The 24,785-nt window shown below is 38.0% G+C and overlaps 1 protein-coding gene across 50 annotated transcripts in view; it reads left to right on the top strand.

Moving 5' to 3' along the window:
- Window positions 1-22,699, top strand: part of LOC143756691 (protocadherin gamma-A11-like) — a 225,419-nt gene extending 202,720 nt beyond the window's left edge. For 30 of the 50 annotated variants that reach the window (XM_077247299.1, XM_077247312.1, XM_077247311.1 and 27 more), the window contains 3 exons: window positions 10,883-10,941; window positions 17,768-17,865; window positions 20,650-22,699. In XM_077247299.1, coding sequence (XP_077103414.1) covers window positions 10,883-10,941; window positions 17,768-17,865; window positions 20,650-20,915 — 423 coding nt within the window. In that variant the 3' untranslated portion in view covers window positions 20,916-22,699. The other 20 variants (XM_077247295.1, XM_077247292.1, XM_077247298.1 and 17 more) reach the window with 4 other exon arrangements.
- The last annotated feature ends 2,086 nt before the right edge of the window (window positions 22,700-24,785 follow it).

Genomic DNA, 24,785 nt, shown 5'->3' with positions numbered 1-24,785 from the left:
ATCGGGGTTGATTTCTTTGTATGAAGAGGTGGCTGACTCGTTTACTGAGAGCACGCGCGTGCGTGCGTGCGTGCGTGTGCGTGTGCGTGTGCGCGTGTGCGTGTGTGTGTGTGTGTGTGAAGCAGATGGTTCGGTCTGCTGCGTGTATAAGCAGGCGTTTAGCTGAGCGGCGCTGTCCGCCACTGTAGTGCTGAAACGGCCTCTTGAATCCTTTTCCTTCTCCTCAATATCTCTAATAACAACATTTGAGATCCGCTCTCACTCTCTCACATCTCTCACTTGCTTTTTATATAGCTTTAAGTTCTCTATTTATCATTAATCGGATTTATTTTCTTAATAAAATGTTTGGACAGTTCTCGTGTCCTTTATGCATAAACATGTATGTGCGCTTGTATTCGACTGTTACCCGCTCGCCCCTCCCCTTCAGCTTCTGAACACAGACGCGCAGAGCTGCAGCTCATGAACTCACCACAGGGCGGCGGTAAAGATACCGCAACAACACACACGTGCAGCTGTCAGTCACATGGTTATAATTTAACATACTACAAATCTAAAATCTGTACCCAATTAAATATTTTTTTTAATATCATATGGTATTAGTTTTACACTATTGCTAATATTTAAAGAAAGCAATGAATGGCAAATAATAACAAATAATAAAAAAAAACTTTACAATAAGGTTCATTATAGTTACCATTAGTTAATGTATTAACTAACATGAACTAACCATGAGCAATACATTTGTTACTGTATTTGTTATTATTTGTTAACGTTGGTTAATGTAAATCCAGCTGTTTATTATTTGTTCATGTTAATTCACAGTGTATTAATTAATGTTAACAAAATTTTAATAAAGTATTGGTAAATGTTGAAATTAACATGAACTAAGATTAATAATTGCTGTGTAAGTGCAGTTCATTATTAGTTCATGCTAACTAATATAGTTAACTAATGTTAACTAATGAACCTTATTGTAAAGTGTTACCAAATAATGTTTAATATGAATATCGACATAGTTTAATAATGTTGGATAAAGTTTAATATGGATATGTAATAATATTCTATAAATATAACAATAATTATAGCAGAATAATTATATATTTATATAATAATTATACTATTAAAACTTTACAATAAGGTCTCAGTTTTTAACATTAGTTATTAACTAACATGAACTAATCATGTGCAGTACATTTGTTATTGTTTTTGTTCATATTTGCTAACATTAGTTTATAAAAATCCAGCGGTTCATTGTTCATGTTACTTCACAGTGCATTAATGTTAACAGATACAACTTTTGATTTTAATAGACTATTAGTAAATGTTGAAATTAACATTAACAAAGTAATTATGCTGTAGAAGTGCAGTTCATTATTAGTTCATGATAACTAATAAAACCTCATTGTAAAGTGTGTGTGTGTTTGTGTGTATATATATATAGTTATAGTTATGCAGTAGCTACTGTATGTTGTTATACAATAATTTTAATATATTTTTTGTAGGTTATTATTATTATTATTATTAAATAGTAGAACTGCACTTACCAAGATATTCATCCAGCCTCTCCTTACCAAACCATTTCACATGGACCAGAGAACATGGACTTAACAAGCATTGATGTTTGACAGATTTGTGACAGACAAATATATATTTATAAAATATTTATTTGTCTTAGTTATTAGAGAGACGATAGATAGGGAGTGCATGTGCGCGTTAAGTCCGACTTGCTCTTTGCACCTTCTAATATATATATATATATATATATATAAATATATATATATATAATAAATATATATATATATATATATATATATATATATATATATATATTAGGATTATATATTTTATAAATATTAATTTGGAATTAAAAAGAAGATATATATATAATAATATCTATATATTTTTTTTTTTTTTTTTTTTTTTTTTTATTCCAAATGAACATTTATCCAAATGTTCTCAGGCTTAAAGTCACTATGGATGAATGTGACAGACAAGTGACAAATAAATAAATTTATTTATAAAATATATAATCCTATATCCTATATATATATATATATATATATATATATATATATATATATATATATATATATATATATATATATATATTAGTTTTAAGATTAAAAATAAACAGAAGATATGTCTTACAACGAAACACTTATGTTTTTGTTAATAAAATGTTATGGGATAAAGAGGGGAAAAGTAAATCACTCTTGTTGAAACTGCGCCGTCTTGTGGCCTGGCGTTCTAGTAAGTTTTCGACGTAAAGATTGATGTAGACTTTGGTTTTTATTCTATAAATCGCCCTGATATAATTTCTCGTCACTGGCTTATTATAAAACATATAATTGCGAATTTATTAGCGTGAAACGCAACACTGGCTGTGTTGTCCGTATATGTGTTCAATGGTTTTGTGGTCTGTGGCCGTGTTCACAAACTGGCAGCATTTCTTTCAGTATTTAATGCTGTTTATCTGGGCTCGTAAATATTTTAAACCACATGCCATGGGATCACAGGCATGTGTGCTGGAAACAGGTCGACCTGAGCTGTGAAAGCTTCTCCACACTCTAGAGGAAGTGCGTGGGTCTCACTCTCTCTCTGTGTGTGTGTGTGTGTGTGTGTGTGTGTGTGTGTGTGTGTGTGTGTGTGTGTGTGCGTGTGATAGGACGGGCCTCTTTGTGACTCAGTCTCCGCCCTGTAGCGCAGCGGAGGCGCAGCTAATTCAGGGAGTTTGAGAGAAGAGCTGGATGGAGGACTGTTTTTTCCTCTCGTGTATTTTCCCGAAAGGTTTACAGCCATCACGAATTATGTTAAACTTCTTTATTCACTCCGCGCGATTTGGATTGCGTTACGCACGACATCGGAGCGCCGCTTTAACTGGAATATGGATTCTATAAGACGAAAAAGTTGAAACTTTTCCCTTCCCCGGATCGCTCATAATGGAGCGGAGACGCTCGTGGCCCGCGCTCTGCCTCGCGCTCTCCCTCCTGCACCTCTCAATCGCGTCTGGTGAGCTCCGTTATTCGGTACCGGAGGAACAGAAGCCGGGGTCTGTCGTTGGAAATATAGCGAGAGATTTGGGTCTCAGTACCACGAGGATTACTGAAAGAAACCTACAGGTCATGTCGGAATCTAACGCGCAATTTTTCGAGGTAAATCCTAACGGTGTCTTAGTTATTAGAGAGACGATAGATAGGGAGCGCATGTGCGCGTTAAGTTCGACTTGCTCTTTGCACCTTCAAATAATTCTTCAGAACCCTATAGAAATCCACAGAGTTTTTGTTCAGATTGACGATGTAAACGACAACGCGCCGCAGTTTCCAAACGTGAATTCATCACTCGAGATTTCTGAGGCGACCGCTCCTGGAACGCGATTCCGTTTGGAAAGCGCACGCGATCCCGATGTGGGCATTAACTCCCTGCGCACGTACAGCCTCTCCACGAGCGACTATTTTGTTTTAAACGTGGAGACTAAAAGCGACGGCAGTAAAATTCCAGAGCTCGTCCTGGAAAAGGCTTTGGATCGGGAGACACAGGCCGGGTTTCGACTCTCGCTCACGGCCGTGGACGGAGGACAACCGGAGAAATCCGGAACCACACTCCTGATTATTAGGGTACTGGACGTCAATGACAACGTGCCCGTGTTTGACGAGCCGGTGAAAAGGGTTAGTCTCTTTGAAAACTCTCTTCCAGGTACACTTGTGACACAACTGAATGCCACTGATGTAGACTCTGGGATAAATGGGAAAATTTCCTACTTATTCAGTAAATACACACCAGAGAGAATCCTTAAAATGTTCAGCGTTGATTCTAAATCAGGGGAAATCCGTGTTGAGGGGAATGTGGATTATGAGGAAGCAAATGTGTATGACATCACAGTTCAAGCCCGGGACGGAGGCTCTCCCGCCATGGAGGGATCATGCAACATCAAAGTGGAAATAATCGATGTGAACGATAACACTCCGGAGGTGACACTAACCTCCCTGACCAGCCCCATCCGGGAGGATGCAGAAACCGGCACTGTCATTGCCTTGATCAGTGCAAAAGACTTCGATTCTGGGGACAATGGGAAAGTGACACTTAGAGTATCTCATGGACTTCCGTTTAAATTAAAGTCAGCGTTTGGTGAACACTACACACTTGTGACTGACGGGCGTCTAGACAGAGAGGCCATTGATGAGTACACTGTTGTTGTCACGGCGACTGACTCCGGCTCGCCTCCTCTATCCTCCCAGAAGATGTTTGCGGTCCGTCTGTCAGATGTGAATGATAATGCTCCAGTGTTCTCGCAGAACTCCTACTCAGTGGATGTAGCTGAAAATAACGCTCCTGTTACTCCAATAGTAAGCGTTTCGGCTTCAGATCCCGATGTGGGCGACAACGCTCGACTGTCTTATTCCATCCTACCGACCAGCATCCACGGCGGCCCCGTCTCCTCATACGTCTACATAAACCCAGAGAATGGGAACATCTTCACCATGCGCTCTCTGGACTACGAGCAGATGAACGCGTTTAAGATCGAGGTCCAGGTGCGTGATGCCGGATCACCTCCGCAAGCATCTAACGTAACTGTGCACGTTTTTGTGGTGGACCAGAACGACAACCCTCCCGTTGTCCTTTATCCTGTCCACTCTGAAGACACAGGGCTCCAGCTAACCGTCCCACACGCCGCCCCCGTCGGACACCGCGTGAACAAGATCGTGGCCGTCGACCCCGACAGCGGTCACAACGCATGGCTCTTCTACAGCATCGCTCCCGGGGACGATTCCTCACTGTTTCACATCGAACCGCACACAGGAGAACTGCGCACTACACAGAAACTCATGGACGATGAACTGGGTGGTAAAACTCACCCAGCTTACAGCTTCGTGGTGGTTGTGCGAGACAACGGACAGCCAGCTCTGTCCACTAGCGTTTCGGTCACGGTAACCATAGAGGAGAAAAGCGCAGACAAATCTACAGACTTCCGAATCATCCAACACAAGGGGACTGGAATGACGGATGTCACAATGTACCTCATAATCTCCCTGGGTTGTGTGACTTTTGTGTCGCTGTTGACCATGGCTGTGCTCTTGGTACGATGCATCAGGCACAAGGATGGTTCGACGTGCTGCTATTCCAGGACGGGTTTGCGTTCCCGGCACACTTACCAGCAGAGAGCCCATAAGGACCTCCACCTCCAGCTTAACACTGATGGACCAATTAGATATATGGAGGTGGTGGGGGGGCCTCAAGATCCTCACACACGGACCTACAGGCCCTGCTACTCAACGCTCTCCAGCAGGAGCGACTTTGTGTTTGTCAAGACTCCCATGTTGAGTCATAACAACACACTAAACATGACTTTGACTAGGAAGCACTTAATGAACTCAGCCAATGAGGTGAGGGCAGACTCATCCCCACAGCCAATCAAATGCTTCACTGTTGTCACTAATGAATTCTCTCTTTGTTGCGTCTCTTCTGCTCACCAAGGCTGTATTTGATTAAAAATACAGTAAAAAAAAAAAAGTTATATTGTGAAATATTACAATTTATAATGACTGTTTTTTATTTGAATGTTTTAAAATGTCATTTATTCCTGTGAACAAAGCTGAATTTTCAGCATCATTACTCCAGTCTTCAGTGTCACATGATCCTTCAGAAATCAGTATAATATGATGATTTGATGCTCAAGAAACATTTCTGATCTTTATCAGTGTTGAAAGCAGTTGTGTTGCTTCATATTTTTGCGGAAATGGTCATAGATTATTTTTTCCCCCTCAATTATTTGGAAAATGTAACGTTCAAAAAGAAAAGCATTTATTTAATAGAAATCAAACATGTTTCTTGAGCATCAAATCATCATATTAGACTGATTTCTGAAGGATCATGTGACACTGAAGACTGGAGTAATGATGCTAAAAATTCAGCTTTGATCACAGGAATAAATTACATTTTAAATTACATATTTAAATCAAAAACATTTCTTTTAAACTGTAAAAATATTTCACATTACTATTTTTACGGCATTTTGTGAGAAAATAAATGCAGCCTTGGTTAGCAGAAGAGATTTCTTTCAAATGCATTTTTTTTTAAATCATAATGATTCCAATCTTTTGACCGGTAGTGTATGTGGAAAAGATTTCCGGGTAATGTTTCAACCTCAGGGCTGATTATTACTCACGTTGAAGCCTCTTTTTTGTTTTCTCGAGTTTCTCAATGTTTTAGGAGCATAGTTTTGTTCCACATGATGCAGCTGGGTATTGTGTTAAATATACTTCAAGTGTACGTCATACTGCAGTTTTTATGTTTTGGTAACTGGCTTCCAAAAACTGCAATAGACTGGCAGGGTGTGAGTCATGTGACTCAACAGGAAGAGGGAGGAAGAACAGACAAAAGATGAAAAGTGGGAACACAAGGGAAAAGAGTGTAGATAAAATAGAACAAAAAGAAAAGCATTTAGCAAAAGTCTGGATGGTGTCAGACAAGAAGGGAGGAGAAAATGAAGACACAGTAAGGAAAGAGGCTTAGAGAGTATTGGAATAACATGAACTTTGGGATTTTAGAGTTGGAAACATGGTTGTCAGGGGGGAAAAACAGATTTAGATTAGTGATAAAATCCAATGTAAAATCTGGGTCCTGAAGAAAAAACTGTTTTTGCTTCAAGATCCAGATTTTACATTGGACATCAAGTGGAGATGCTTGTACCAAAACTGTTTATCGTACAAAAGTAAACAAAAATGTCTTCTGGTTCCCAACTGATGGGTCACGGACATCAGGGAAAATCCATGCGAAATGCAAGTAATGAAGCTAATCTCGTATAACCAAACTATACATGGTTATATGAGATAAGTTGCATTTTATTACGTTTTATTGTTCCCTGCTGTCCGTGAGGAATCATCTGAGAAACTCTGGTTTGGTGGAAGACATGGAGTAAACAGAAATATAGAGCCGACATCGAGAATGTTCAGAACAGAAAAGCGAGGTTGAAAGAGACATGGACAACAGATGGACAGGAAGAGGAACAGACCGACAGATAGAAGTGTGTTTTCGGATGGGGGGAAGGAAAAGGTGGGAATATTGACGAATGAAGAGAGAGAAAGAGGAAGAAGATTGTAGAAGAAAGAGGTGGCGGAATAACAGGATTCTAGAGGCCATTCATTGACCCCTGACTTCCTGTTGTGCTGAACTCATGTTTATTGATTCCATACGTTTGAGTCATGTGACCTACTGAGTGTGTGTGTGTGTGTGTGTGTGTGTGTGTGTGTGTGTGTGTGTGTGTGTGTGTGTGTGTGTGTGTGTGTGTGTGTGTGTGTGTGTGTGTGTGTGAGCATGTCACAACGGGGTTATCCCATAGGCAACTGTGATTTACAATTCTCATTTCCATGAACTTTTGAGTAGGAATAGTCAGTTTATATTTGCAAGTTTCTCCTTGTGTCTATGGCACGTGAAGTAGTTATTTGTAGAGTTTTGGGCAAGTGTTATATGAGTTTGCTGTTCGTTGAAACTGAGTTCCTCTTTAATCTTCTTTGTTTATGTCTATTAAGGGATGTTTATGTCAATAGATGAGAAATTGAGATTTTCCTCTTTTTCTTTCTCCCATTCCGGACATAATGTCCCATCTCTAAGTCTCTTGAGAGTCATTTTGTCTCTCAGGTCGCTGGGCTGCCATCTGGCTCCGCTATCATGACACGTGCTGTGTGTGTGTGTGTGTGTGTGTGTGTGAGAGAGAGAGAGAGAGAGGGGGGTGGGCATGTGAGTTTCAATAGAAATGGAAGAATCCCTAATGGACCTGAGGACAGAAAGAGGGCTGTGTGTGTGTGTGTGTGTGTGTGTGTGTGGTCCTGTTTATCACCATTCTTCTTGTTTTACACCTTTTCTATTTCACCCCATCAATAAAACCTTTTTGACTTTCATTGTCCTTTTCTCATCCTCTTCTATCTTGATCATAATTGTGCTTTGAAAATCTTTCATGATACAAGTTCTTGCATTTTCATGAAAAATAAGCACAGTTTACTCAAAATTCTCATTACTGTAATGCAAACCAAAATATTCATTAAACTCAAAAGTAGTTTCTTTATTTAAAATAAAGAAAACTTTTAAGGAAATGTGCTTAACTGTGAAAATGAACTCAGATGTTCCTAAAATTACAATTCATCTGTTTGAATGCCAATATTTATGTAAAAACACCAGTTTAATAAATGTGTGGCAGGTTTATGAGGCATCATTCTACCTCTTCATGCGGTCTGGAGATTTGCTACTTTCTGGATTTGTTGACCTTCTGCCGTCATGTTATGCCAGGAAACATATTTCATGACTTTCTGCCAGATTTGTCCATGTTTTCAGATTAACCCATTTCACTGATCTCTTTGATCGTGTTGCCATTGCTTTTCTCTAAGGCACTTGTAGTGTCCTATTTTTATTCTTTTTTAGCTTTGATCGTCCTGATCGGTATAATCAGACAGTGTTTCAATCAAACTGAATTGATCTGTGCTAATCTCACAAGCATGATGCTGGGTGGTTGCTAGGTAGTCGCTTTACTAGTCAGAAGAGTCAATAATTACCTATTGTCAAGGTTTAGTCATATACATCTGCCCTTCTGTTATGAGTGATAATGTGTGTACAGTTTATACAGAGAGTGGCATGTTTCTCCTGCTGAGTGTTTATAAGATATACAAAGAAAACTAGATCTTTACGGAATCAGGTACCTTCCTGTTCAGTGTTTAAAATACGGTGGGAAACGTTTGTCTATTGTGTGGTCAGGATGGATGTCACAGATGTTTACCATGTGATCTATGAGGAAGGATGTCTTGGATAAATCTAGGTTGTTCATTCACTGGATCTTTTAGGTTTGATATACTGATCCAGATGTGGTTCGCGTGTGTGTTTGTGTGCACCAGATGTAAAGCTACAGATTAATGCCATGTTTGTGAATTATATTTATATTAAGAATAAGCTATTTTTCAAAGTGGGCTAATATAGTTCAGTATCTGTAAGTTGAAGGTGTGCATACAGTCCAATGTCTTTGGCTCGGTCAGAATTTAATTATTTTAATGTTGTTTGTTTTTTCATGCTTTAGCATGACTGATTTGATACACACACATTTTGCAATAGTGTGTAGTATTGTGTGTGGAGTGTGTGTATGTTTGTACATAGGTGTGTTTCATCCTGCTTTGCCATGTGAGCAGAGCATTAGTTTGTTTACAAATGTCACAGTCCTTTAGGCATATTTGGTGTGTGTGTTTGGGAGCATGACATCTATTGTGTGTGTTATTTGTATAAATATTCAGTATGTAAATACCATTATTTGAGGACACTACCAACCTTCAACTTTGACTTTGAGTCCACCTCAAATGGTCTGCTCGTTTATAAACATATAAAATTTTAAACACTAAATAATCTTGAATTCATAATGGAAAACGATGGCAGGCGATGTACAGTACACTCATGATGAGAAAGACAGGCGCCTCATTATGGAAGATTGTTCTGACATTCCTGCAGGCGCATGTAACCTTCACGCTCACTCGCTCCACTCGTTCTGCACTCGCTGAAAGAGCGTTTAGTACACATGAGGATATGCAGGAGTCATTACTGTCTGAAAGGCTCTGACCCAGAATATGAATAATGTTGTGATCTCTCTCATTGTTCTGATTAATCTGATGTGGTTGGGTTCATATGTGTACAGAGTGAGGCGAGTCATGCCGTTTTGTTTGAGAGGTTTAGGATTGTGTGTTTATGGGTGTGATTAGCTATGTAAAACTGTTCACAGAAATGCTCAAAATCGAACAGAACTATCATTTTTGGGACGTTTACAAATCTACAAATTTGTAATTCAAATTTCTTCTAAATTTTTCTAAATATGCTAAATGCTAATGATTCAGGTCAGGTTTATGCTAGTATAGTTATTAGGTTTTCAATTGTGTGTTTTTTGGCTATAATTCGCATACAAAATTGTGCCCAAATGTTTTTTGAATCGGACAAAAAAACTCATTTTCACAACGTGAGTTTTCTCATACAGTTTAGTTTAGTTTAATATAGTTATTATAATTAGCCGTATATAAAAAAAAACAATATAAGCCAACACTCAGTCACATTTATATAGTTCAGTGAGCATGTGTGTATTCTCTGTCGTGTGTTCTTATTTCATCTGGTGTTTGTGGTTGTTGCTTTTGATGCAAATATGTCCTGTTGAAATACGTGGCATCATAGAACTAAATGGGCTGTAAATTACCCAATAAGAGAATCCAGATGAAAAAAAAATGTGGAGAGAAAAAGTTGAGAGGCTTTTATCATTGTGTTTTGAAGTTTTATATATATATATATATGATATATGTATAAGCATTTTTATTTTGGGGTTTGTGAAATTGTATAGAGATAATGCGCAGTGTGAGTGTTTGCTGTCCTGAGGATGGAATCACAATGGTCTTTCTGTCTTTGACCCAATTAGTCACGGAGCTTGTGTCTCTCTCACTGCAACAGGTGTGTGTGTGTGTGTGTGTGTGTGTGTGTGTGTGTGTGTGTGTGTGTGTGTGTGTGTGTGTGTGTGTGTGTGTGTGTGTGTGTGTGTGTGTGTGAATAACCACAACTTATTTAACGCCCATCGATTTCAAATGAAACCTCTATAAGTCGTTTGTCAAAGTTGCTTCTGACATTCATTTAGATTTTATTACATAGTGCCAAAGGAAACATGAGCACGATGAAGTGAAAAGGTCTCTCGTTCTCATGGTTTGGTCACATGCTGTGTCCTCAAGGTCACACGGACTGCAGTCACCACATACAGGATACACACTTACATCATTCCTCTGTCGCCATGGCAACAGCAAGGTCACACAAATACACTCCCAAATGTCTTAACTTGTCTTTTTATGTCATTACTCATGTTTTTCCTTTTGTCTCATTACAGCAAAAACCACCCACTGCTGACTGGCGTTTCACCCAGAACCAGAGGCCCGGGCCCAGCGGGTGAGTAACACGTTCACTAAGATTTGCATTATGTAAATGCACAAAGTCACCTCTATTCAAAAACATTTGCGTTGAATAAATGGTTAGCACACATGGAGGTGCATATATATGAGTGTATAGAGCAAGAGATGGCATACAGAAATAGATTTGCATGAGTATGAGACATATGCTGGCTTCATGTGCACCTGGGAAACTCGATCTCGTGATAACGACTTGAGGTACAATTCAGAAACATCACACTTTTATGAACAAATGAAAGAGCCTTTGTTGTAAACAATAAACACAAACTACACCTGAATTCAAAATGGTAAAAATATAAATTTGTATCACTTTTTTTTTGTTTACATGGGATCAATACTAAATGTGAAGCAAATCATGAAAATTGAATGATTAACACCTTTTGCTTCAGCCTTTCCCACTGATCTCAATAGATGATATAAATCTGTATTATAGATCAGTGTTTGCAACATGTTTCAAACCAACAAAGCCCTCCCAACGCCGTAACTCATGGATCATCTAGAACTCAGAGTTTCCCCTCGTAAATTCATGTATTTGTAATCACGATATTTCTCACTCCTTAAAAGACACAATAGGCTGTGCATAATTGTTGCATGCACATACTGTGCACAGTGTACATACTGCATATTGTTTAAATAAGTCACTTTAGTTACCCTTACCCTACTCCAAAGAGGAAGAGAGAAACAAAAAGAGACAGAAACTAGCTGTGGACTGAATCTTAATGTTCTTCTTTTCTTAACAAAATGGCTGCTGTTATTCAAGCACTTACCCCTCCACCCCCAATGCCTCAATCTGCCAAGAGACAGAGAGAGAGAGGGGCCAGAAAGAGTAAAAGAGGGGGACAGTGAGGTTTATTGCCATGCTAATGCCTGTTATAGTCAATACATTGTGCTGAAACTGATTGGAACCATTAAGATGCCAAAGGGCTTTGAAGCTTTGACTATTTCAGTGTGATTGACAGCGACTCGTCCAATCGGGTGCTCTTTAGGGGGAGGGGCCGGTCACAGGCAGCCAATGAGGTCCTGATTCTCTCGTGTGCCAGTTTTCACAAGTCATCGGTTTCCATAACAGATGTTACACAACACATTCCATCCTGACAGGACCCAGTTTGAAAGAAGCCATTTGGAAGAAATTAAATATTTTTGTTTAGTTTAAATTGGCAGTGCTACATATATAGCAGCGAGCCCAAAGACCTGTGTGTTGTTAGCAGGGTTACAATAGTTAACTAAACCTAGAAACTTAAAAAAACTTTGTCACTTGAAGTTACTTACAATGACACAAATTTGTAGGATTTACTTGAAAAAGCTAGGAAACTATTTTCACTCAGAAATTGCTAATTTCACAAATAGTTACAAATAGAAAAATGGAAAGTAACACATGAAATTGACATTTTAAGACTGAAAGAGTATTTTCCAGTAAAACATACTGTACTCCTGTAGTCTTTGTAAAAATAAACACATTTTTACAGTGTATTTGCCAAAGCAACACTTCTCATTTTTATTTAGTTTAACCTGATGTATTCAAATTACAAAAAATAACACTGAAATAAAATTCTTAAAAAAACTATATAGGCACTTTTTAAAAAAACTACTAAAAATGATAAAAACACAAAATGAATAGAACTTTAACTTTGTTCAAAATATATATTTCAAAATATATTATTCAAAATACTAATACAAACTATAATAGATAGTAAAGTAACAACATAATGGTTGTCCGTCGTTCAAGCAATAGTTCACCCAAAAATAAAAAATGATCCCATAATTTACTCTCCCTCAAGCCATCCTAAGTGTATATGACTTTCTTCTTTCAGTCGAACACAATCAGAGTTATATTAAATAATATTCTGGCTTTGAATAGTAATGGCATTGAATAGTGTCAAAAAGCGCATCCATAAATAATAAGAGTAATCCATACGACTCCAGTGGGTTAATAAAGGCCTTCTGAAGAGAAGCGAAGGGTTTTTGCTGGAAGCCAGCGATTAGAGTTTACATGTGTGTTTTCATAGGATTGTAAATGCAACGCAAATTTTTGTTCATTCACATTTCTTCATTTTTAGCTTCCAGGGCTGGCAGTTGTCATACCCTGGCATTCAGACAGAGCAGGGGAAATGAACAGCTCATGATGCTGCTGTTAGTACTCTTGCTTGAGTTGGCAATTTGGCCGAAATTTCAGCTTTGAAAAGCAAATTTAAACACCATGTCCTAACCAGACATCATATGATCAGAATCCCAGCGGCAAGGCATTTGTCTGTCATTCCAGACTCAACCGAGACAAAATCCATCAAAAATCACAGCCAATCAGAAGAGCTTGTGGGCGGGCTCCCTCTCTAAGCTTGCATTCGCAACGAAATGTATAAAGTACAATATTAAATTCCTAAACACTGTTTTAACACGATTAAATATACATACTGAGTGACTGAAACAATCTTTTTTTTACCACAGAATACAATTGTGTGTTCACCTTGAGTTAGGGAGAGCACCCGTCCCGCTTTGCGTTACCGCACAGCATTTTCACCCTTGTCCCGCACGTCGCATTTTCATCAGTCTGTTGATTTTTAATGATCATATTATCAATGAAAACGTGCATGCGTTCTTTTGCATTTTTAAGAAAGCTTTTTATTTATTCTTTTTGCGCTGTAGTTTTTCACCTGTATTTAACAGCGCTTCGTCAGATTTACAAACACAAAAGCCGTTTTTAAAATCTTATCCAATGGTTGAAAGCACAGGAGTAAACACGGTCACTAGTGGGGTGTGACGGCTGTCAATCAAAATGTGGACCGGAATAGGAATATATATATATATATAGATAGATAGATAGATAGATAGATAGATAGATAGATAGATAGATAGATAGATAGATAGATATAGACTGCCAATTAACTAATTTAATGTTTTTATTATTTATTTATTTTATTTAGTTGGATTTTAGTTGGACTTGGTCAGAAATGTTTCAAAAATAATGATCTGCATGATGCCTTTGGGCTCAGTGATGTTGAATTTAAATGTCATGTAAAATAAAGACATGTTATGTTACATTGTGATGTAATTGTATTTTCTGGAAGGGAATAAAGAACAAAGTTTTTTTATCAGCTGAAAGGCAGAATACAAATGTTTTTTATTAAGTTAGATAGACATTATATAACAGGTTATGTTTTAGTGTTGGTAACATGTCCCGCATTGTCCCACACAAACTTATAGTCGTCCCACATTTGGTTTGTTTGACGGTGGTCACCCTACCTTGAGTTGACAGTTTGAACACTGTTGTTTCCTTTCATTTATTTTCAAGATCTGAGATGAATTAGCCTATCCATTGAATGTTTATAAAGGTCACAGAAAACAAAACCGACACAATAATTCTAACACTTACTATTCTATATCTATTATATAAAAAAGTCCTCGCTATGTGTGCTGCGCTGGTCTAGCTGAGACTGGTAACGACATTTGCATATTGCTGCACTATTGTTGATCTCACTGCTTCTATTGCTCTCTTTATTTGTAAGTTGCTTTGGATAAAAGCGTCTGCTAAATGATTAAATGTAAATGTAAAACGATATTCAAACTCACATTCAATTCTTTTTACATTATATAAAGCACATAATCTGCACCTGAGATTAACATTGTCATATTTTGTATGTTGTTTCATCCGGATTTAACAGAATAGAAACTTTGTAAAATAGATTCGCGAATTGTCGTTGTGGCTGGTTAGTAGGCTACAAAAAAAAAAACACATTTTTACGTGTTTTATAGACTCGATATTCCCAGACAGCAATATAGTGTCGGCCCAGATCCGGCCCACATCTGGTACACGTGGATTCCACACGGTTTTAAAATATAGTTTTCTTACAAAAACCCATCGCTTCACTTCAGGCCTTTATTAACCCACTGGAGACGTATGGATTACTCTTATGATTGATGGATGTGCTTTTTGAAGCTTCAAAAACTCGGGCACTATTCACTCACAATAAATAAACTGGGATAAGATTGAATATTATTTAATATAACTCTGATTGTGTTTGACTGAAAGAGGAAAGTCATATGCATAGGGGGAGTAAATTATGGGACATTTTTCATTTTTGGTGAACTATTCATTTCAGTTTGGTTGTCCTATACCTCACTTCCCACCAAAACATCTTTTTTTCAGTTCCTTCAAGCCCCAGTACACACATGTAAGATGGACGCCGTCGAGCAGGCTGAGGTATTGACGTGTAGCTAGTTTCCCTGTAGGTTTCTCCCCGGATCATCTGAGTCTATCGGTGCTGTGTTAGTGTCCGATAGTGACGCCGGGGCCCTCAGGGGCCGTTCCGCTCATAGAATAGAATGCAGTGTGTGTTGTTGTGCCTTGTACATTAGTGTGTGATTAGCTTTGTTGCAGTGCATCGGCATCCCATGGTTTTGGAGCTGTGAAGGGAATTACACAACATACGTAATGTCCTTTGTGTAAACATTTGTAAGGAGTTTTATGAATGAATAGCTATAGACAATGACATCTTAGACCATATTTTTGACAATCTGGTCCACAGGAAGTGATTATCCAACCACAGGATGTGATTTTGCTGACCACAGGAAGTGTGATTTCCTGCAAGTGTGATGAGACGCTGATTTTGGATACGTTATCTTCACGCTGATGAACAGGAACTGTTGTGTGTCGATGGCAGGATATGCGAGTTAAATTGTTCTGTGTCTATAAGCAGCGCTGGTGAAGTGGTTAAAGATCTGAGCTGGTGTCCTAAAGGTCACAGGTTTGATCTCAGACTGTGACCCTCAAACTCTCTGAACTGATGCTTCTTATGAAATCAGTTCAGATCAGCTCTGGTTCTCATTAGGGTTGTTCATTCTAAAACAGGATCGCCCTGTTTTCCCCCCTCATCTTGGCACTGTGAGTTTATCCCTTTTGAAATGCTTGGCAAAATCAAGCAAAAAGTCTTTCCCTTCTCAAGTCTCTTTCTGCTTCTCATTCTTTCAGCCATTCCTTCTGTCACTTTTTCCTTTTATATGCTTAAATTTCATTTTTTCTTCATGAATGGTTTGGATTTATTTTCTCTCTCTCTCTCTCTCTCTCTCTCTCTCTCTCTCTCTCTCTCTCACTCTCTCACTCTCTCTCTCTCTCTCTCTCTGTATTTCCTGTCTCTGAGTCTGAGTTCGTCCCGTGCTGCGGTCGCTGGTGTCTTGTGTGCAGATGTTGTGGTTAGTTGTCTGGTGTCTGTGGTGTTAGACTGTTTTACAGCTGCTGGCCTCATATAAGACAGGAAGAGAGACCCCGACTTCCTTTCAAACCCTCCGAGACAGATGGCCTTTAGCATTAGCATCTTATCCTCTCTTTGTGCTGAAGGTGCTTGTTAGTTATTCAAATGTATTTGTCCATACAGACCGTGAGATTGTGTGATTATCTGAACACACATTGGAGAAATGATCATAAGATCAAATTCTATGCAACATTTTATAAACGAGGCACAAGAACAGTAAACGGTACATACGTATATTAGTTGTGTTTTTATTGTTTGTGTTTATAATTAATAACTGTAATTGCATTTATGCACATTTTTCATAATTTTATAAAAAAAAACATTATGGTAATTCTCCAAGGTGAGCTCCCATTATAAAATGATTCAATTGTGATTTCTCATCAGTTGATGTTGCTGATGTAGAATTCCTTCTAGATTTTTCTTTAGATTTGTTCAAAAGTTTGGGGTCAGTAAGAATTTTTTTTCTTTTGGAAAGCAATGAATACTTTTATTCAGCAAGGATGCATTAAATTGATCAAAAGTGACAGTAATGACATTTATAATGTTGCAAAAGTTTATATTTCTAATATATTCTTCTTTTTTTTTTTACTTTCCATTTATCAAAGAATCTTGGAAAAAATTAATTTGTTTACACAAAATAATAATTGATCAATTATAAAAAATATCAAGCAGCAGAACAGTTTTCAACATTGATAATAACCAGAAATGTTTATTGAGCCGTAAATCATCATATTCTAATGATTTCTGAAGGATCGTGTGACTGAAGACTGGAGTAATGATGCTGAAAATTCAGCTTTGATCACATGAATAAATTACATTTTTCATATTCACATAGAAAACAGCTATTTTAAATTGTAATAATATTTCACATTTTTAATAAATGCATCATTGGTGAACATAAAAGACATTGGTGAACAAAAAATCCTGACCCCACACTTTGAAACGGTAGTGTGTTTCCTGATGTTTGGGAACAGGATGAGGATTCTCCATTATTCCTCTCACATGCAGAGAAAAGAGAACATCCGGACTGTTTTATGAGGAACAGCGATCTGTCCTTTGTTCATGTAGTCGTTACTAATTAAGGAAGGTATTTTAAAGTCATCATTTTAATGTTTAATTAACACATGATGTATTGTTTGTGGAGCTTTACTCTTCAAAATGAAACTTGTGTTAGAGGAGAATTAATGGCGATAAATTGAAAGTGTGTTTGTTACCGACAGTAAAGAAAGTTTGTGTGTAATGAGGTGATTTTTAGTGCGATCAGGGTTTTTGTTCACCGTTGATGCAAATTGAACAAGCCTTTGAAGATCAAGTCGCCACACATGGAAATGTTCAGTGGTTGTGTGTGTGCGTGTGTGTGTGTGCGTGCGCTGCAGCCGGTCGTTTTCGTTTTCCACTAGAGTTCCAACATGGTGTAGTTAAAAGTAACATGGAGGATTGAGTGTGTGTTAAAATGAGGGCACAAAGCGCCTCACACACACACCCACACACACGCTGATAGCAGCACTACAGAACGGCCTCTGTTTTGCTGACTCTTCTTCCTCTTCCTCTTCCTCTCTGCAGGGCCGCTGCCACTCCTGAGGTTGCCATGGGAACAGGACCGTGGCCCAACCCCCCCACTGAGGCCGAGCAGCTCCAGGCGCTGATGGCCGCCGCTAACGGTGACAATCTCTCTCTTTCTCTCTCTCTGTGGGGATCAGTGGGGATTTCTTTAAGACTGCAAGGGAAATTAATGGTCAAATATGTACTATTGTGTTAACATTTTAGTGACTAAAAATGCGTTAGACAACGTTCATCTCGAAGACTAGTGCGTTCAGAATCAGCTTCATATAGCAGGTCGGCTGACTCGATTTCCTTCTCATTCATTCCCGGAGCGTCACAGTGCATTTCCCTGTTGAAGCCCAGCGTCCATTGACTTCAATGGGGCTTTGAACAGTTTTTTTCAGTGCTTCGAAACTAGACGGTCATTGGATAAATGCTGCGATTATGTGATTAAGATATTGTGATTGTGATTATATTGACTTACAAATAGAGGAGTGGGCGGGGCCTGGACTCCGGGCTTCTGCGTGATGACTGGAGGGTCTGTAGAAAGACTGCATCTCCTCTTGATTGACAGCAATTTTGTACTTTAAAAAGTCGCTGACGCTGACACTATTCGAGCGCAGTCCCATCGCGGATTTTGCAAGTGTAGTCGAAAGACAAACTGCTGCAACATATTTCTTGGTATTTGCTTGGCGTAATTGCTAGGCAAGTTTCATCATACATTTTACACAATTATACACCACATTCCTTGTTTCAGTTTAACCAAATTCCCACATTTCCTCAGTCGAGTTTAATATCTTTTTTTTTAGATCGTTTGTTCATTCATTCATACATATATATATATTTAAGTATAAATAAATGAAAATTTTTATGATGTAGGCCGAAAATGAGCTTCCTCTCTCTCTCTCTCTCTCTCTCTCTCTCTCTCTCTCTCTCTCTCTCTCTCTCTCTCTCTCTCTCTCTCTCTCTCTCTCTCTCTCTCTCTCTCTCTCTCTCTCTCTCTCTATATATATATATATATATACATAATACATATATTTATGTCTGCAAGCATCACTATGTATTGTATTGTGCATTTGTAATGTTGAAAACAGAAGAAACATCCATTCTGACTCTGAGAGTGTTGACTTCATTGCTGATGGTCATTTACATTATAATCAGATCAAGTTTTGCATAGATTTGTGTCTGATGGGTGATCATGTTGAATGAACACACACAGAGACAATTCAGCGGCCCGTATGTATATAAACCACATCACAGAAGCATGACGTCATCCTCTCATGTTTCCCTTTATTTTCTCCACTGCTGGGACTGAATGGGAATACATGGAAAGTGACTCATCACACATTTACTTAGTTGCTGTGGTATTCCCACATGATTTAGATGACAGCCGCTGTTACATAAAGTTAATTAAAACTCTACAGACTCTAATGCTAACCAACCAAGGCTGCATTAATTTGATCAAAAATACAGTAAAATTTGTAACATTGCGAAATATTATTACAAGTTAAAATAGATGTGAATGTATTGTAAAGTAAATGTATTCCTGTGAATTTTCAGCATCATTACTCCAGTCACATGATCCTTCAGAAATCATTCTAATATGATGATTTCCTGCACAAGACACATTTATTATTATCATTGTTGAAAACACTTCATATTTTTGTGGAAACTGTGAGGCATTTTTTAAGGATTTTTGATTAATGGAAAGTTCAATATAACAGCGTTTATTTGAAATATAAACATCTTTTAATTTTTTTTTTTTAACAATTTAATGTCATTGCTGAAAAAAAGTATTAATTAAAAAACGTACTGATTTTAAACCTTTGAACTGTAGTGTACATCAGCATATGCAAAAGCAGTTTAGAACAGAGTTCTGTCCAGATTTTGAAGACATTCACACAGAGACATGATTTTTTTATATTTGTTCTGCAAAGACTCTGAGACAGACATTATCGAGTTATTCGGTTCCCGCCAGACAGCGTGTCAATGTTTCCACTGTTCTGTCCACTGTTGTTCTGTGATCAGCCAATCGGCAGGTTTACATTAACACTCGGTTTGTTTGCTTTTGTCATTGTTCGTTTTCTAGGTTAAAGTCTTGTAGAATAAGCTTTGGGTTTCTGTTTCATTTCAGTTTCGGGCCTTCTACTGGTGTTTCCTCATGTTTTTAATGCAAAGTGAATACACTGACTACTGGATGAACTAAACTTGAACTAAATGATGACCCTGTTGTCTTCGATTCAGCTATAAAGCATCTTATCCTCTCTTTGTGCTGAAGAGATGGTGTGATTCTCTGAACGCACATTGGAAAAATGATCATAAGATCAAACTTAGGACTGTTTCAATGCAATATTCAATATAATATAAATGAGACCCAAGTTTTTCTTAATTTAGCAAAAAGCATGTTTTGCACCATGGTAATTTGCCAAGATGACCTGCAGTTATAAACTGATTGGATTGTGATTTCTCTTGTTAATGTTGCTGATGTAGATCAGTGCCAACCAGCAGGTTTCCATCGACACTCAGTTTGTTTGCAACTTTGCATTTGTCATTGTTTGTTTTCTAGGTTAAAGCCTTTAGAATAAGCTTTGTTGAGTTTAAAAAGGATTTCGGTTTCATTTCAGTTTCTGGCCTTCAAATGTTGTTTCCTCATGTTTTTTTAATGTTTTAAGTGAATACACTGACTACTGGATGAACAAAACTTGAACGGTTATATTTGATTTAGCTATAAAGCAGCTCTACAGAATTCATTTCTCTGCAACATCAACACCGTTATTAAACTGAATTGACACAATTGTCTTCTGTTGAGGTGCTTTACAGTTTTCTTCATAACCAATGAACTTTGCAGCATTGACACTGTCATTGAACCAGTATTATAATACAGAAACTGTGTTTCCCTGCAGAGGTGAGTGAGGCGACCAACACTCTGGCCCCGGGCTCCATGGGTCTGACCACCCGCTACAGTCCTCAGTTCACCCTGCAGCACGTGCCCGATTACAGGCAGAACGTCTACATCCCCGGCAGCACTGCCACCCTGACCTCCAACCAACAGCAGGTCCAGCAGCAGGCGCTGCCCCCAGCACAGGCCCCCGTCCCACAGCCGGAGCCGCCCAAGGCCGCACAGACGCCCGCCAGCAAGAAGAAGTCCACCAAGAAGGAGAAGAAGTAGAGGCTGATGCGTGAGGGGCGAGTTTAGCCGGACCAATCCATCCTGTGCTGGAAATCTGTAACTATTTCGAGAAAAATACGAGTCAATGTAAAAACCCACTTCTCAGATTTCACACATGCATTATTTTCCTGCTCAAGTACTGTAAAATCATCTGCATATAATTCTGATCCCTTTGTTTTTCATATGTTCATGCTCACGTTTGCCAAGCTTATGCAACCTTTAAGCGACACTATATTCCTGCGTATATCTAGCCAATAATGTATTTACCACAGTAATACTTTACCGTGATCATGTTAAACCGTCCGGACGGAAGGAGGAAATGTATTATTATAACAATCAAAGACACATTGCCGCACTTCATGACGTGCCCAGTAGGATGATGCAGTGTTTGTAAACGGCATCATGATTTTTATTACTTTTGTTATCGTTTACTAAAATACCACTATGGACTTTTTTTTTATTGATTATTTTAGACGTGTTCATGTAGATGCAAGTCAGGTGATTATAGCTGCATGCTGTTTTTTTTGCGCCATAGATACTGTAATCTCCACGTCAGCTGACGTCTACAAACACGGAGGAGAGCAGTTGCACCGTCCGCTTTTCTTGTGTTTTACAAATAATTGAAGAAAGGATTCCCCTGTGTATCACTGAGCCAGAGTTTTGTTGTTTCTTAAACGTTAACTGAATGTTTTCCGAGCCATAATGGGAGCGTTGTGAATCCATGAACACACGCAGTGGCATATAGTCCTTAATATTCAGTATTTCCAGGTTATCCTGAAGTGTTGAAGCTCTTTATCAGTGCTGGTTATTAATGATACTCGCTATGAGTTTCTGCTGTTTTAATGCTGACAAAACCTCCTGATATTTCGAGTGGAACAGTTTCCTGATGCAAAGGCTGATCTTTTTTCTTTTTTGCCATGTGCAACAAGCTCAGTGAACAATGTGAATGGATTTAAATTCAATTCTCGTCAAGATGCTCTTTCAGAAGGCAACTTGTGCTGACCGAATGTACAAGCAGCACATGTTAAATCCATTAAAGAGTCTGTTAGTAGAACTTTTGGAAAGCTGGTGTTCTAGAAAATACTTATAATACAGATATTCCGTCCAAATGCTGATTCCGGTTCACTTTCCCATTGGCATGACGTTCCTTTGTAAATAGAAATCAGCCCTTAAAACACACACACATTAAACCTTTTCAAATAATCCGCTCAAGAGGAATGGCTTACTACTGGAATGTCATTTTATTTTTTAGAAAAAAAAAATCAAACATTTTAAAATGGAGTAAAAAAACACTTGTCACTCTGTTACCGATGTAGTTCTTTAGTACTATGAAAGCCAACTAACGCACCTGTAAATAAAGAGTTTAACTTTTACTTATGAAAATAAATAGTGACACACTCTTAGTCTAGAAGTTGTGATGTTCTGCATATATTTTTGTGTTCATTTTTCTCTCTTTTCCTGTCGCACTTTTCCATGAAAAGACAAAATGGAGGACGAATAGACCTAAACGCCTCTGTTTATTAATTTGGTGATCTCTGTTGTGCTTACATGTGAGAATGCTTCTTAATGTCTATATGAAGAATCTGAATAGATCTATTATCTGTGTGTGCGTGTGTGTCTGCTGATGCTGTAATCCTGCTGTAACATCGCTGATAAGACGCTTTGATTCCCGCCTCCTGTGTGCTACTTGCATTTTATATGCTAATATTTATATTGCTGTTTTATTTTGATTTTTTTTCTTCTTTTCCTGACACTGACATTTCAAATAAAAGGTTCTCAAATTATTTGTTTCATTGTTTTGTTTTCACAATATCACAAACAGCTTTAAGTGTAGATGTTACAAAAATCATATTGTAAATGATTTTGTTTACATATATTTCATCTAACAATTGTTTTTAAATGCATTGAGAGTTAAGAAGAGTGAATGTATATGTATACATTCATAAGTCAATTCACAAGTTCTAGCTATTTACGCTAATCTTCTGTAGTAATCTTCCTATAATGACATTCAGTGAATAAGTATATTTTACTAAAAACTTTACCTTAAAGAAGCTGTTTTTGTGCTCATTCAAACTGCTTTATTCTGATCTTGGTCGCGCGATGGAATGGATCCAACAGGAACTTGTAACGTGATTTACTTGCATCTTGCCCAAAAATTGTGATAGGCTATTTGGTAGTCCTAAGACTGGTGATTAAAGTTATTGTATACGAAAATAAAATGACATAGGCCTATTTAAACAAGTATTTGAAATACCATCTCTGTTCATACACACAGAAATACATGCATTCATATACATGTTTACAGCTGCGTGCATTCATATACATGTTTACTTTCATATGTTGCACAGCTACTGTACACACATATACAGTATACCAACATACACCTACCTACATATACTAGTAAGTTTATATGCATATACATGTGCATGTTTGTGTATGTATGTATATATATATATGGTAGATATGCATGCATGAATTTGTTCATCAACATGAGTTTTCTCACCACCTTTGCAAATGAAATAGTTTGCATAATATTCTGTGAAGATCAGAAACTATCTTGCCAAAGCATTAAAAAAGATTGAAAAATGGAGCAACAGTCTCCGGAGGGTTTGATTTGCCCTTAAAGAACATCTGAACATTACTTCAATGTCCAACTCGAGTTCTGTTGCACTGTTTTCCATACAGCAAACACTTTTTTTGTCCAGTAAACGAATCTTAACAAGTGATTTGGCTCTGCATTCTCAAACTCAGCTAAAGAGAAACAATCTTCTCTTTCAGGATCACAGAGACTTTCTGCAGGCTTTTCTTTTTCTCTGCTTCCTTTGCCAAAACTGCATCAGTGTTTTATCAGCTGTGCGATTTGACCAGGTTTCAAACAGGAGAGGAGAGGAGAGGTAGACCGTGCTAGGGGTCAGAGGTCAAAGGCGTTTCACGAGAGTCGACATGATCCGGGGCATGATGAGATTTCAGCCTGAGACAATTAACAGATGGCAATGAGATATCCAGCAGAGACAAAAAGAAAAGTGTGCTTCATTTTCTCTACCTCCGTCATGAAAGCCTGGAGGGAAAAAAAATCACACTGTTGTTGACCGCAAAAACAAAACACAAGGAAGCGCATCTGTTCCACACACACACACACAAACACACCATCAGCACTCCTACAAAATAAGTATTTTCCACTTCAGCTGGTGTTACCATGGAAACCCTTTCCTTTTCCAAGAGAGTGGAATGGAAAGAGTGATTAGAATCCAAAAAGGGGGACAGACGAACAAAACAAACAGACATGTGGAACAGGGAAGATGTGGAGGAAGGACTGGAATATACACGGATCAGGAAAAAGGGACACTTGAAGTTTCTTCTGAGGAGTTACTGGAAATGCAAATCAGAGAAAATCCCCTTTTTACAGTTTTGAAAAAAAAAAGAGGCTATAATCTACACTTTATTACTTTTCAATTCAAATGTGTTTAGCTGGCATGACGCTCTCTTTTGAGCCTTCAAATTAAAAAGCCTGGTTTTGTTACTGTACCTACAAAGTCCACATGTATTAAAATACACTTGATTCACTTTCTTAATAAATGTACATACACACATGAGTGCAAGTAGCTATCATTGATAGATAAACATACTTAAACTGAAAAAAGTAACAAAAAGTAAAAAACATTGGTCATAAAACAAAACAGATCTAAAACATCTATTAATATTAACAAAAAAATGATGTACACATCCTCATAATTCCACTTTGACCAAACACACAAAGTAAAAAAGGGATTGTGGATATCAGTTTCTCCAATAGTTTGGTGCAGGTATGACACATTTCTCTAGGCAAAATCCCAGAATATATTTAGCATTTTAGCACTTCCAGTTCCATCG

Source organism: Siphateles boraxobius, unplaced genomic scaffold, assembly GCF_051911475.1.
Source record: "Siphateles boraxobius isolate OS27281-9 unplaced genomic scaffold, OSU_SipBor_1 3, whole genome shotgun sequence".
Lineage (NCBI taxonomy): Eukaryota > Metazoa > Chordata > Actinopteri > Cypriniformes > Leuciscidae > Siphateles > Siphateles boraxobius.
This window is presented reverse-complemented; position numbering and strand designations above follow the sequence as displayed.